Here is a 16,151-nt window from a genome sequence, read left to right as displayed (position 1 = left end):
AAAAATACAGTTGTGATATGTTCGAAGAGCTTGCAGAATCATAAAATATTGATCGACTTAAATAATTATTATCTCTGATTGGTAAATAAATATCTATCATTTCGAATATTAATAACTACATTTATTTATCTAATAATACAATTACCTTCCTCTTTCTTTTAGTTGCAATAAAGTATTTCTAATTATTTATGTCATGTAACTAATCTCCAACTCTTTGGATATTTATTTATATTTTAAAAATGAGTAAAATGTGTGATTACATTTACAAGTTTTACATAAATGAAATAATATTTTTTTTACATTTAACTATGTTTAATTTTATATGAAATATGCTAAACTTTGACAATGAGCATATTTCCATACGCATAAACCTATTCTCATATATCTATTCTCCGAGTGTAATAACAGGGCAACGGCAAATTATAGTCATAAATAAAAACTTAAAATATAACATTATAATTTATCGGCGAAAATGAGGAAAATACTAGATAAACCAGTATAATAATTAATAACATGATTTTGCTTGTTTTGGTTGTGATACTTAGTTGACAATAAGTGAAATAATATTGAAAATATGACTATAATATATTTTTTATCGTACAAATTTCTAATTTATAAAAACATCAAACGCTTATCATTAAGGTATTTGTAGAAGAAATTCCTAAATATTAGGAGGATCAATAAAATTAAAAATGCTCACTGTAATTTTCCGTTATTTTAAATTGATATAAAAATTACTTCTTGTATAAGATTAATGTATAAATTGCAATCGCGCTTTTTAATAAAAAAAAAATCTTTCAGTTAGGGAGTAATTATAATATTTTATTTGTGAAAAAATGTTTTTGTAATATTCTACTTCTTTTTAGAATCATCATTTTAAAATTCACTACATACAACTTTAAGCAATTTACTTTTATTATTAAAAGCAGTTCATTACTTGCCGGAACATGTTATTAGTTCTGCTTGTTATAATACTTCTAGGGGTATTCTTTCCATCTATTTACCTTTTGTTTAGCTGAAGTATTTCATCTATTTTTATTCTCTGGGAATTCCCGTTAAATCTTCTTGTTCATGAATACCAATAACCTAAACTTCAAAAATAACTAAATGGTATTTGTTGTTTATGATTCTCAGTTTATGCCACAATTACAGCAAAGAGTTTTGTAGTCTAATATAATATAATATCATTACGTATAAATACTCACGACGGAGCTTGATGTTACTGATAGATCACACTACCATATACGATTAAAAATAATATTAATTAATTAATTATTATTATATATAAAATTCTTTACACCTCTTTTTTCGGAAATAGTTTCCACACAGCGAGTAATCTATATTCTATATTTCTATGATATTATAAATGGTTTATTTTTAAATATTAAATGTAAAAGAATAAAATATTTATTTGATTATTTATCATCGAAAATTATTTGTCTATAATAGTCTATATTCGAGAACAATTCTTTAGGTCTTATTCAAATACTTTAATCCGAGCTACTTTACAAATTGGTCCGACAATAATATTAATATAAGATAGCTTTCTATATTGCAATGAAAAACTAAATAACAATCGTTGATGAAAATACGCCGAAAGAGTCAGTCCAAAGAAAAAAACATTCTACCGATCACAGCTAACACAGTATAATAAAACTTAACTCCGTAAATAATTGTTATGTTCATGGACAACTACATATAAATAAAAATTGAAGTATCCATAAACTTCAAAGGTCATAACTTTTACGTACCTAAATAATAGCCATATGAGTATGCTGATTCTTGATTGTCAGTTCAAATAAAACAGATATTTGTGATAGCGTTAATGTATTTGACAGAAAATCAATCATATAATGCATTGTAATTTAAGATAAAATATCTATGAGATATCTTTATTGCATATTTCGTCATATATGTAACAATGCAACTAACTGCTTTTAAGGTTACCACAGGATAATGAACTCAAATAAAAAGTAATATTAGGTATAAATTGTAAATGGTAAAATCATTATTTATTATACAGGTACCGTTTTTCCTCAATAGCAGTGGACGAGACTGAATTCCCCACTAGGTACTCTATTGCTGCCATTGTTTATTGGTAACAAAAGTTTACAAAACACTCGATTGTGAGGAGTTTATGTGATCTTAACTTACTTAAAGTCTACGATTTTATTTGATTTAAGTGTGCAGTTTTTGGATTTGGCGTTGATTAAGGTTTTTATTGTTACATCAATTTTTCAGTGTAAATCATTTATTTTTTAAAAAAAATGAACATTACATGTTATATTATAATTTTATTATGTTATGTTATTGTTCAATGATTGTCGGTACACATAGTTACTGTGCCGTACACTTTAAAAACAATTGAATAATTAAAATAATATGTTCATGGTCGGAGGGTGATCTCACCATACCTTACATATCTTGACCGGATTCATTCCGGAGTTTAGCGGACACTGAAAGTCGTTACTGAAGTCTTCCAGGTTGAATAATGAGCTGATAATCTGGTTGCGAGAGGAGTCTGTGTCGAGATTTTTTCCACCTTTAAAGCACAACGTGTTGATGGCGCTCACCCAGAACATCTGTTGTGGTGTGTACTCTTGAAGCCCGGGCAACCGCTGTTCAACGCCGTGTTGTTTGGTCCACGAGTTGTACGCATAATACGCCTCTTTGAGGCCACCATACATCACGACGATAGCGTTCACCGTACTCGAAGCCTTATCTAAAAATTCCTGATCCGAAACCTGTAAAATGTATATTGAATATTTACTGAATTTAGGGTTTGACATTTGGTTAAAAATCAGACAAAAAAATATATATATTAAGCTTATTTTATTAAAATATATGATGTGTCTTTGTCTATTTGTGGCAGATGAATAGGAATATTATCGGTATAAAATAAAGTATATGAATTAAAATAATGTTAAGAGTACGCTACACTCGCATGTGTTGTCTCTATCTTACTAACGTACATCATAGCAAATTTGCGTTCAGAAAAACACAATATTTTCTGATGTTAACTTTAATATTAAAGTAAATTTACCCCTTATCAATTTTAAAGGTAAGATTATCATCTAAACAATGTCATATGCTTTATTTGATATAATCATTTTAAAGTTGTAATATTTTACGTAGCAGTAACTCACTTTAAAATGATAATATCAATAAAAGCATACGTCATTGCCTAGGTATTATTTTTACCTTTAAAATTGATAATAGGTAAATTTACTCTAATATTAAAGCACACATACCTAATATGATATGAAATAATATAGCGTACCTTTGGAAGTGTAAAAAAGTAATTAAACAGTACATTTTTGTTATCTTGTTTACTCATTATGAAGAATTTAATAAAATAATTCGATGTGTTTGTCACAAACTGGCGGACGACGGTATAAATTATTATAATAATGTTTTTAATTTATATAAATTGATGATAAAATATATAATAATGTTGTTGTCAATTGTCGACAGTCGCCGTGACGTCGACTGGTACCGATAGCGGTCGTTGTCAATTAATAACAATCTATTATTAAACGCTATAATAATTTGCATATGCTATTATGATAAAGAACAGTCAATAGCACAGATATAGATAATAGTCAATTTAATAGATAGGAGTTTATCCATTTATGACTGAAAATATTTGTATATTTATTATTTATGTTGGTATTAATAATAACTATATACATTTATAAGCTATCTAAGACATTTCGGGATGATGGGGGGTCCAGGCTTCTTGGATCCCTCTTCAGATATGGCCTTGTCGTTGCTATTCCACTGTGAAAAATATGTTATTAGATTAGATTGTATAGGTATATAATGATCGATGCGGTGGTGGTTGAGATCCACGGGTGAGATGGTTTAAATAGAGAATTGTCTACAGGTATGATGAAATTCGCGGAAATCGTAAATAAGTAAATAATTTAAAAATAAAATTTAGTTGACTTAATTACAACGACGATCGGATAACAATATGGTTTCAGCGTGGATACGCTTTTAATTTATCTATTTATAAGAATTAAGGGATTGCGAAATGTCAAAGGACAAAATATAAATACCTATTGTAATAATGTGCTCTTATTTTATACAGCTGCCTACAATCCTTAGATACTTGGAGATCTATGTATTTGAAGTTGAAGAAAGATAAAATTTCAAATTAACGATGCGGCGAATGTCGTTATTACTTGATCTCGCGTTTAATCCAACATTCTAATGTATTCGTTGAAACGGACGATAATGTCGGAAGTTTGTGCGAGCTAAAATAATATAGACAATACTAGACACACATGTAATATATTATATCATATACCGTAAGCTATCAACCCCCCGCTGTTCGGTTTGGTATATTTTTATTCTCAGAACTAGGCACGTTCTACACCTTCTCTGGTTTTGTCGACAAATATAGTTGTAAATATTTAATAGGTATTGCGTGCTCTTTTTTTTTAACTCACAGATGACAAATTCAAACACGAAATTATTACACGCAATAACGTTGTCGATTATTTTTAAGAAACATATTGTATTACACACACCTTGGCACTGATTTCACTATTTGTGTAAATATAATATTGTAGCACGATGCACTTTTCTTTTTGTGAGTAGTTATTTTTTGTCACATTTGTCCACCATTGCACATAGTTACCATGCTTATCGTGCTTTTTGCCAAGCTCCTCCATAAAATCATTGTTGACATAGTTCCCAATTAACGAAGCAATGGCACCGTAATTCATGTATTGAGGGCGATCGTTGGAGAAGAATGGGTCTTGGAAGATACCAGCGGGAACCTCTATGCATTTAAATTCGTTTATATTCTAGTTGATAATTTATTAAGGCTGTAATAATTCATGTATTTATCTATTAAATTATAAAAGTACTTATATTATTTCAAATTTACAAATTATAAGTAGGTATGAGGTTTATAAAAAACTTTATTTTAAAATATTCGTGCGCGTAACTATAATTCAACGCATATTAAAAAAAAAAAAAAAAACTTGCATTTAATATTTTAAATAATCGACTTTAATATCTGATACGTTAAGTGTTGAGTTAAGTAAATAGTTAGACATTGTGCACGGGTCTGTAAAATAACAATTTTATGACTTCTAAATCTTATTTGATTTCTGTAGACGTTTTAAATTAATTATTTGTACACATAACTTTTATGTTTTAAATTTCAGTAATTACACTAAATGGTTTGATACTAAATTAGGTAGTTATACGTATATACTACTGGAATATTATTTACTTACTCAAAATGTTTTTAACTAAACCATAACTCGTACGCTTAGACAAAAGAGCACTGTAATTAGTCCAATCTGATTTGTTAACAGGTTGTCTTAACTTAGAAAAAATGTTGTCAGTTTCGAATTTATTCATTTTTAATAATGACGTATAATAGTCTGTGTTGTTATCAAATTCAATCTAAAAAATAAATAATAACATATAATTGGTAACCAAATATTTATAAGACAATTTTCAAATTGTGTAGGTAATCATAATATTATAACGTATAATAATCTTATAATAAATTACATTTTCGTAATATGCATTCAACTTGTTATCGTCCAATATCTCATCAGGATATGCAATGTGATGAAGCATCAGTTTTGCTTTATCTATCGCGTGTTTTCTATAGTGAAAAAAAAAAAAACAAAAATTATTAAGTTGTTATAATTATTTTTAACATCGAAATATATATATTTATGCGTATATGATTTAAAAATTAAACTTTACTTTGTTTCATCGTCCATCCAATCAATTGTTGATAATATTTTGTACTTTTCTTCCCTGATGCCATTTGTAATTTCTGAAACGTTCTTTTTAGCGTTTTCGTCAATAAACCGTCTAACGTACATCGATAAAATAGCGTGGTCAAAATAAAAAATACTTGTATACAAGCATTCTTTCCATCTCTCTAATGAAGTTGTACCACTTATTTCGCTATCGTAATTCAACTTTTTCATTCTTAATTCTTCAGTCAGAAATTTAACAGAACTCATGATAGCTCTCCAAAACACGTAATTTGCTTGGACCCTGACGACAAAATAAAATTAATATTGTAATGTTAAAGATATAACACACCTACGATTTTCAGTGGGTCTATATGGGAAATTTGAATGACATTTTGAAAAATATTAACTTATAATTAAAAAAAAAACCGTGAAAAACAATATTTTTTTACGTAATTACGAAAATTGAATGGAAAATCTATTTCAGACGTGTCGAAGCTGGAAATCATCGACTATTCCAGTTTCTATTTTAAAATCGAATGTGGATAATATTTAAGAGAAAATGACATATTCCTTTATGGATATAATAATATTTAATATATATAAAATTATTTTAGGAATAAAAATTGAGTTCATTCATACTTTTTATAAAAATGTGTAACTTGCTTATTATTTAAAAAAAAAAACAGATATATCATCGCATTCTAAGAATTTATGCCTATAACTTATTTTGTTATATTAAAAGAAGTAATCATATTTTTTTTTTTACAATAAAAATTTGAAAATATTACTTCCTTTTAATTACAACGGTATATAACACGAACACGAAGAGAAAAAAATTTAAAAATACATTTTTAATCTTCACCAACTTGACCTAAAGCCGTACCCATTATTTATAAGACATTTACCTTTTGGGCGTAATGCTAAGTAGGGTTTCGAGGTCCGACAAGTATTTCGGTGAGTGTACAGTTATAATATTGTCTTGTTGTATGGTAAACGGATTTAGAAGTTTGTTCAAGTACTCTTCCCATGGTATGCTCGGGAATTTTTGTTGTAAATCCGCAATTTTCATCTGGCTTTGTTTCGTAGTGTCGTTCAAATCCTCTTCCGATGACTGCGATATTTTGGCCAATTTTAACTCGAAAGCCAATGATTTTCCTAACTCTGTTAAGAGAGATTCCGATCGATTAGCGCCGAACAGCTCCGCAATGTCCACCATGTATCTGTAGTATTCATTCACATTGCTCTCTACCATTTTCTCTCGACTAAGTCCCAGAGATGGTTTGTCCAACTGAAATTCGTTTGGGTAAAAAAATTACCCGTCAACACATTATTACGGTTTTAGGTAACTTGAATGGTCGAATATTAAAATTATTTAAAACTCGAAATGTGTAGGTATCCTTTGCAGAACGGAGACATTTTATTGTACTATAATAAACATATAAACACCAATCATAATATTATTAAGTATATAATATTACATTATTCTTTACATTATACTCGTATAAACACTATTTTTACGAGTATAATGTAATAAACAAGTCTAAGTTAATGGCAAAGCTTTAATTATATTAAAACCGTTGTTAAATTCGATGAGATTTACACATTATTTGGTTTGGTTCAAATATATATTTATGAACTGTATGTATTATTACTGGTTTTTAAATTAAAATTTTTTTTTAAATTGACTTCATGTAAGTTGTGATTAGAAATGTATAATTTTATAACTTGCTTATGTTATAAATCTTATAAAAATAAATAATCTATCATGACTCGTGACTTTATATTTTATTTAATATGTATTATTAGACATAGGCGCAGACTCCGGTTTTAGCATAATAGCATAAGGATGATCTAGTCCGTTTTCCAGATTTGTCATGAAATCAAACCTTTGATTTAATTTGTTTTATTCTAGGTACCAAAATTTGTTGTTTTGATAAGGTTTTATTTAATAAGATGAACTTTTCAGAAACCCAGATTTATTTTTATAATTACTGAGGATAATATTAATATTATAATAACAATTACAATTTAAAATAATAGTTATCGGTAAACATACTATTGGAGTTGTATTTTATAGTTATAATTTTATAATATTTTATAATTGTATTTTATTATAATGTATATAATTTGAGTAATTGTAACTGTACGGAGATAAAACCTACCGAGGCTCATAATTAAATAATTTAACGTTCGCGTAATCCGAAAATAGTTCAAAGCTTCAGAGACAGCATATATATGTTGTCTTAGTTAATCCCGCGTGAACCTATGGTTAGGTTATGTTTCGGTTAAGTTATTCTACTTAATATAATTTTTGTATAATTGGTCATGAATTCAGACTTGTTTATATTATGTATATTGAACAAAATATATACAGCAGTATACACATAATATATTTTTATGTAGCATGTATATTATAGTGCAGGTACAAAGACAAATGTCCGTAGGTATAATGTATTTTTTTTTTTGAAACAATGTACCTATAATGTACATTTTTGCTTGGCCGTACTTAGTGACCGTTTACTTATTATTCACTTAGTGATAATAATTTTTTTTGTTTCATGCTAAATAACCACATTGTACTGTATAGATCAGCTTACAAATATAGTTCTAGTCGTATCGTTTATTAAAGCAGTGTAGATGTCGATAAAGTAGTTTATGTTAAAGCCCGCCATTCTTAACTTGTACATGCTTTCCATCCACGTGAACTCCGTGTCGTTCCAATTATTGCCTTCCAGCACTGGCCATCCGCCGAATCCTTTCAACATTTCCTTGATGGGTGTCAATCCTTGTTTTTCGATTTTTTCTTTTTTCACATAAAGATTTTAGCGTTTTTATGATAATATATAATATATATTAGGTTACTGTATATTATTAACTAATATAATTTGAGATATTTATACCTGTGTCCATGCAAGATTTATACAGTAATTTCGCCATTTTAAACGGTTTTTGTTCATCTGGTTGAATGGGTTCGTCGAGGATCATTCGTACCTTGTTCAATACATGAAATTGCATCGTACCAAACTGCGTATATTGATCGTCATCGGCTACATTAGCGTGTTTCATAAAATTACCACATGCAAACTGATAGAAATCATCACACGGATCTACTGATTGATCCATATTTTGAATTATGGAATCCGCTAAATTTGTTGATACATTTTAATATTACTCAACGCACACAGAAATATATTTACTCATTAAACAATAAAATATTTCATTAAATTTCTTATAAATCAGTAATTTATTATTAATCGAGTCGTATATCAATAAATTATGCTTACCAGCTATCACACATCCAGGAGTGAGACAAATGGTGTTATTTTTTTCGTTTTCTCTATACTCGAACACACTCCTTGATTTGCGAATTGAACTATTATTTTTGGTTAATATATGACTGTCTGTGGACGCACAGAATCGGTTAAAAATATAATAATAATATTATAATCGAGTATTTATTATAATGCGTCCTATAATTATAGCAAACAACTTGCGCTTTTTGGTATTCCTAATTTTTCTCGGTTCTATTGTTAAATATGCTGATGCGCCAATGAAACAAACTCTAAAATTCAAGCAATGAGCAATGCACTACTGTCTTACAAACTATAGTCAAAATGAACAATAGCGATTCACGAACAATGTACGGCCGTAAAATATAACAATTAAAAATTAGCTAGCTTAAAAATTAAAATAATATCATGAAAATACGCATCTGAAAAAACATAAAATCTTCTTATCTTAAGGTTTGATATTATATCGATTCATCTTATTATTATAAGTCGGTAAAAATTGGAATTACTAAAAACAAAATATAATATGCTATGTTCTATGGACATGGGACAGAGACAACATAACACGCGGATGTCGCGTGTCGCGTTCTTTTAATAAATAACGACATTAAATAAAAGTTGTAACTTATATGTGTTATGACTTAGGAATTATTCACTTATAATAAGGGTACATATATAACATTTATAAACATACAATTTAGACGAGTGCACATTGGACTACAATAATATGACGTTCTGTGATCAGTGACGGGAATAATGAATAATAATAAAATAATCACTAATATAATATTTATATTTAAAAAAACATATCAACGACATGCAAGTATGCAACTATGCAAGTAGTTAATACTATTACAAATATTTACGAGTAATATGATTTTATTTATATTGAAGCATTTGAAGTTGATCGAATTGGTAACCTGTCTATGATTGTAAAAATTATTGGTTTTTTGGATAAAAACTAATCGGTTTTGTTTTTTAACTTATGTGTAAAACTTTAGTTTCCAAAGGGTTGTATACTTATTTTATCACCACTACCGATTGCTCTCGTAATTTTATTACATGTTTTTTTTTTAATATTAAACATAAATTGTTTTTCATTTTACCAGCATTAATGCAGCTGTTCGAAACGTTCAAGTACATGGTTAGAGTTAGGACCAGGAGCGTGGACGCCAATACCATTCCGCCGGCGAAGATGATCAGATTCCGTTCCGCGTTCGTCCTCCGCATCCACCATGTCGGTTTTCTGAAACGAAGCAAAAACTAATTATTCTGAAGTAATAAAATATAAAAATGTAAGTTGTACGCAATCGACAGCTGCCAAACATGTCAATATTTATCATATTATTATAATACTGCAATGTTATGTTTTAATTGTCGATTATCGTTATTTGTTGTTGATATTAAAATGACATTACAATTATTCAGTTTAATAATTTTAATTATTTGTAAGTATTAATATAATTATTTGCTCTTTACATTTTTCCATACAATGTTGAATGTATCATTAAAAAATAAAAATGTGCTTTGTAACACGAAATATATTGTTGACCATAAATTTAACATGAGGTCAAACGATTAAAATTTTAAGTTCAATTAATTAATTTGTATAATTGCAAAGTTTTTAAACTGTTAAAAAACCGTAAAAACTTATATTCGTCATAACAAAATTTGACCAAAAATCTATACGTACGCTCTGAAAAAAATCGTGTAATTGAGAAATATGTCGTTAATATAAAATCATGCACTAAAAGTGCATGTTACTAAAAGTTTTTAGTAACTATAGCTTATTACAGCTATTACTTTTCAATAAGTCTTAAGAACAAAATAATAATAATAATAATAATATTTAATTGCAACACTGTTTGAGGTATAGTTTTAATAAAGATATAAATGGTGATTTTTTTTATTATTAAACACTCATTATTTTAAAAAATGTACAGTTTTTTAAACTTTTTGCAAAAGTTTCGTGGTTTTCTAAAACTATATATAAAATTTTTATTTTTTTCACCCTTATATTTAATAGTGAAATCACTATTGACTTTTGATTTTCAAATGGCAACCTAAACGAGTATTTAAAATGTCAAAAAATAGTAGGGCTAATTTTTATGAATTTTGAAATTTTCGAAATAATGAGTGTTTAATAATAAAAGAATCACTCTGTATATATTATATACTACAAAACTATTAATTATATACATTTTATATTTACTTGATCACTATGGATGGATTAGTCATTTTGAGAGCTGCCGGTTATAGTATAAAATATTATAATATAATAAACTTGCTGTAGCAAACGGTCGATGGATCTTCGCTACCTAATAATAATAATAATAATATATGTTTATAAAATATTTAATATTTATAACAGGTAGTAATGCAAAATATCTTATTGTTATGACTCATAATATGTGTTGCTTTTTGGCGGATAAGTGATTGGGTGTTTGTTGACAAACATTTATTTATTATACCTTTATTCTAATAAATTTTTCTATAAAAATTATTATGATATTTTTATTATATTTTAATCTTTTGGTCTGAGTGAACATTTTTTATTTACAATTAATGAAAACATTCATCGTTCCACTCAGCAGGGGCGGATTTTAGGGTGGGAGCATAGGGACCATGTGCTCATGCCACCCCCCTCCAAGACATCTTACTCCTTATTTTGTCAAATATTTTAATTGATTTGATTATGTGTAATTTGTATAATATTAATGTAAAAAAAAATATTGCCCCCTCCTCCCCCAGGAAAAATACTAAAGCCGCCTCTGCCACTTAGTATCCAAAAGAAATGCACATACCTGTTACTTAATCTAATTTCATGAAAATTTTAGTTTATATCGCTAAATAAATGTTTTCCAAAAAAATCGCATTAATTAAATTATTAGTATTTAATAATCATAGTATTATATTATACTATTTATATTGTAGTAACTATTATATTAGATTGTTATTAACTTTAAATCAATACCAACTTATGTGAGAAAAGTGCGAATATGTTATACCTAAAACCTATAGGCAATAGCTTAAAATTAATCTTATTGTTTACACAAATATTATATTATTTGTATAAATAATAAAGTTTTAAGTCTCAACAAATAATAGATTTGAATCACAATAAAATGTATATAACTATATCGTTATTATTGTTTGGTTAAATTTTAAACTTTCTAAAAAAAATTGTATTCATATATTTTTTTTTAATGGTTAGGTGTCAGTGGATGAGACTTATGAGGTATCTTTAACTTATAAAGGTCAAAGTGCTGACATATTTGCAGATTTGATATTCTTGTGCCAAATTTAAATCTTTATCCGACTTTCAAAACAAAAAATAAATTTTGAAAATGATTTGTCAATTATTAATTTTGAATCAACTTAAGAATGCATATTAAGAGTGATTTAATTTAATTAAAAATATGTAGGTATTTACACATTTCTCGAAATTATAAACAAGTTTTTTGTGAATATTGGTGTACAATAAGTCTTATTATCAATAAATATTATTGAAACGTATAATAAAATTTAAAAGAATATTACATTTACATTTTACATACCTATAACAGCTGTAGATCCAAAGTTAACTCAAACCATCGAAGCATATGACTAATATGAAATGTACGAATTGTACAATTTAATCAAGAATAAGCCAAATTGTGGATATATCTGACCAATCAACCAATCAATTTAGACTTAAGGAAAAATACATGCAAATGCATAGAAATCCTAGTCTTATAGTTATAAGTATCGTTGTTATGTGTAGTAATAATAATAATAATTTATATATTATTATTTATTATCAGATAATATGTGATTGTAATTAATTAAATCACATTTTAGCAGACTGTCAATTTATACATATATATTAGGTTGTAGGACACTTTGTACGGTCACCCAGAAAAAATGAAAACCACGGACAGTTTGTACTATTTCAGGTAAAAAAAAAATTTTGATACATGAAATATTAGACATAATTTGTTATTACAAAATCTACCTAGTTAACAATGTTAACATACATAAATAATAATAATAATCAGGGCTAGGATTTGTATGCAATAAAAAATTGTAAAATATGCATTTAAATTGCTATAACACAAAAATATAGTTACAAAAAAAAAAAAATATATATTTATTAAAATACATCAGTGATTGGCTGCTTGTCTTAATATGTTCATAATAAAATTGAGAATAAAATTTATAATTCACATTCAATAGTGGAAATATTTTTAATTTTATGTTTGAAAAATTGGAAAATGTATGATTGACAAAAAAAACCAAGTTTATACTTTAATCAGTAAGGCTAGAATTAAATACGAAATATTAATATCAAATTATAAATATTAATTACGAAATATACTATAAAACATGCATTTTTCGCAATAATATTCATTTTATTCTATATATGCAGTAATATGTATTTTATTCAAAATATACAAAAACATGCAAAATAAAAACACCATTTACATACAGTACAAATCGTATGCGATCGAATTTTACCAATTTTTTATCACCATATAAAGTGTCTTCGATCGATTTCTATCAATTTATTATCACCGTACAAAGTGTACGCGTTATGCAACTCAAACAATAGATAGTACAAACTGTCCGTTTACCATATATTATTATAGTAGTGCGAGTATATTTTCAGTATGATAATATATAATTTCTATTTTAGATTCTAAGCTAGTTAACTTTTTGTCGGGTGAAAAGTGTGAGAATTGAATACAAAATCTCACACACATTTTTAAAGCTGCATAAAAATATATAGACACAATTTTTTTTTACATACATTTAAAGTTCGAATTAACATTAGTCCAAATTACAAAAGTATACAAATTATTTGGAAGTATTTTTTACTTTAAAAACCATTAATTTTTAAAGTTAAAGTTTTAAAATTTAATACAATGTTGCTTATAAGTTATTCTTACGAGAATTAACTGTTACATTAAATGTTAAATAATTCATTAAATGATTTTGAATACAAATATTCCGATTAAACTTAAGACAAATGCAAATTTATAATTTAAAAGAATAATTTACACAATCCTAATGGTTGTACAATAAAAAGAGTATCTAGGATGAGATACTTAGGCCTAATATTTGACCAAAAAATGAAATGTTAACTCTACATAAACCACGTGACAATGCGCCTAAGAACATTACAAGTACAAAATATATTGTTTGAGGAAAATAATTTCACTAGATATTATGCGTACCGTGTATTTATCTCTTTACCAGGCTATATTTCAGTATGGTATAATATTGTTGGAGTGGTACTTATGAAAATACTATTAAACCTTTAACTATCCAACAAAATAACATCGTTCGTATGTATCTTGACAATAACACATTAGTCGGAGTAGTCGGATCAACTAAACAAAATTATAAACATTTTGGCGTTCTACCTATTAATTTACTTTATAAAAAATTTGAAATTCTGTTTATTCTTAAAATGATTCCCATAAATAATAAAATATATTCAAAACGTAACAGAAGATACAACATCTCAATAAATTACACTAATAAAAATATTAAACAAAGATTCATTAACTACTTGGGACCTACTTTTTTCAACTTAATGCCTTTCATTATATTATTATATAAAAAAAAAACTTTAAGGTGTAATATTAAATCAAATCGTAAAATAACTATTATACTATTATACGCTTATACAAGGAATATTATTAATGTATATTTAATACATAACGATCCTACGTTTCAGTTAATAGTTGTATTCTAATTTGTAACTTAAGTATTTCGTATTTTTTTTTTATAATATCTTATTTCTTTACACTGTTATATTATACAATGTTTAATTCATTTTTAATAATCAATATGCTACTGTAATATATGTAATTTAAGTTTGTAACAACACAAGCTCTGCTTAAAAGTAGTAGATATAACAATTTTTTTTGTTTTAATTCAATAAAAAATAGGTGTAAAATAGGTAATCGCTCTGATGTACAGTAGAGGAGGAGTGTACTTCGGCATTGAAGAATAACTCACTGTAATGTATGAATTAAATTTAAATTGAACGATAAATTATTGTATACGAAAAATGATTCTGAGCGAAAACTATCTCTCAGGTTACCTATATTACGAAGAATATTTTAAGATATTACATTAAATTGCTATTAAAGTAATTAATTTTATTATTATAGTAATACGGAATAAATTGAATTAATTTTGTTGCACATATTATATTGATAATATTAAATTATTACATAAGTAGAAATACATTTATTTTTTATATTATTTACCTATTATGTATATTATTCAATATTGTTATTCACTTTTACCGTTTCAAATGTATTAATTTATGTATTAAAATGTAGAGCACATACGTTATTGGTATACAATATATACATATATATATATATATATTACATAGATTATTTTTTGTTTTAAAAGAATATTTAAACATGAATAATAGAAAAATATAATAAATTATGTTTTATGATTTGTTTGATGAAATAAGTGAAGGGAAAAAATAATATTTTTAAAATTTAACGTAATAATAAAGATATTATCGTTGGTTTTTTGTTTGCATATTCTATGCCATTATACTTGTATTATATGGTTGAACGGTAAATAATATTGGTTGTGTAGCATAATGTTATGCAAAGTTGGTAATAAAAAACTATTTATCTGTTCAATAAAAAAAATGAATATATTTTAGTGTGTTTTTAAAATTTTTAGATTCTGAACGGACGAAATGTATGTGATGAATGTATTGATTTTTTAATGATGAGGGTGGTTTATGGGGGCAGAAAATTTATGAGGTCAAATCCTCAAAAGTGGAAAAATATGTAAAAATTATCAGTTGTGAATATTTAATGGTGCGTACTGAGATGAGTGATTTAAATAAAAAAAATAAAAAAAAAAAAAACAAAACATTCATTTAAAAACTTTACTACAATTCGCGTAAAAGTATATTATTGTGGCTCCCAGAAAAGGATTCGCGCGAAAATACGTTTCATCGTTAATTAATATTCTTGAAATGCAAAAATAAAAATATAATATTACATACCTAAAAAGTCTATTAGTAGTCGATTTAAGTCGTCTCAATCCGTCGAAGTGCACGACTGTCATGACGATCGCCAAATGCACTACGCCATTTGAAATA

At 26.7% G+C, this 16,151-nt stretch overlaps 1 protein-coding gene across 2 annotated transcripts; it reads right to left on the bottom strand.

Annotated features, from left to right (window-relative positions):
• Window positions 1-2,233: 2,233 nt before the first annotated feature.
• LOC113557256 (neprilysin-2-like) lies at window positions 2,234-16,151 on the bottom strand. Of its 2 annotated transcripts, XM_026962671.1 has the most exons (12): window positions 16,056-16,151; window positions 11,238-11,343; window positions 10,132-10,271; window positions 9,020-9,136; window positions 8,636-8,878; window positions 8,333-8,538; window positions 6,641-7,023; window positions 5,737-6,036; window positions 5,536-5,632; window positions 5,253-5,424; window positions 4,536-4,789; window positions 2,234-2,744 (listed from the first exon to the last, which is right to left on the bottom strand). In XM_026962671.1, the coding sequence occupies exons 2-12, from the start codon at window positions 11,261-11,263 to the stop codon at window positions 2,406-2,408; spliced, it is 2,277 nt and encodes a 758-aa protein (XP_026818472.1). In that variant the 5' UTR covers window positions 11,264-11,343; window positions 16,056-16,151; the 3' UTR covers window positions 2,234-2,405. The 2 variants fall into 2 exon arrangements, with proteins under 2 accessions (XP_026818472.1, XP_026818473.1); XM_026962672.1 differs by lacking the exon at window positions 16,056-16,151 and having other exon boundaries at window positions 11,225-11,329.

Source organism: Rhopalosiphum maidis, chromosome 3, assembly GCF_003676215.2.
Source record: "Rhopalosiphum maidis isolate BTI-1 chromosome 3, ASM367621v3, whole genome shotgun sequence".
In the NCBI taxonomy this organism is placed as follows: Eukaryota; Metazoa; Arthropoda; class Insecta; order Hemiptera; family Aphididae; genus Rhopalosiphum; species Rhopalosiphum maidis.
Note: the sequence above shows the minus strand (reverse complement) of the source record. Positions and strands in the feature narration are given on the sequence as shown.

Coding starts and splice junctions, on each gene's coding strand:
- LOC113557256 (XM_026962671.1), bottom strand. CDS start 11,263: ATGACTAATCCATCCATAGTGATCAA. Junction 8,539..8,635: donor TAAATCTTGCATGGACACAG/GTATAAATATCT, acceptor ATGTGAAAAAAG/AAAAAATCGAAAAACAAGGA. Junction 7,024..8,332: donor ATACGACTAGAACTATATTT/GTAAGCTGATCT, acceptor AACGAATTTCAG/TTGGACAAACCATCTCTGGG.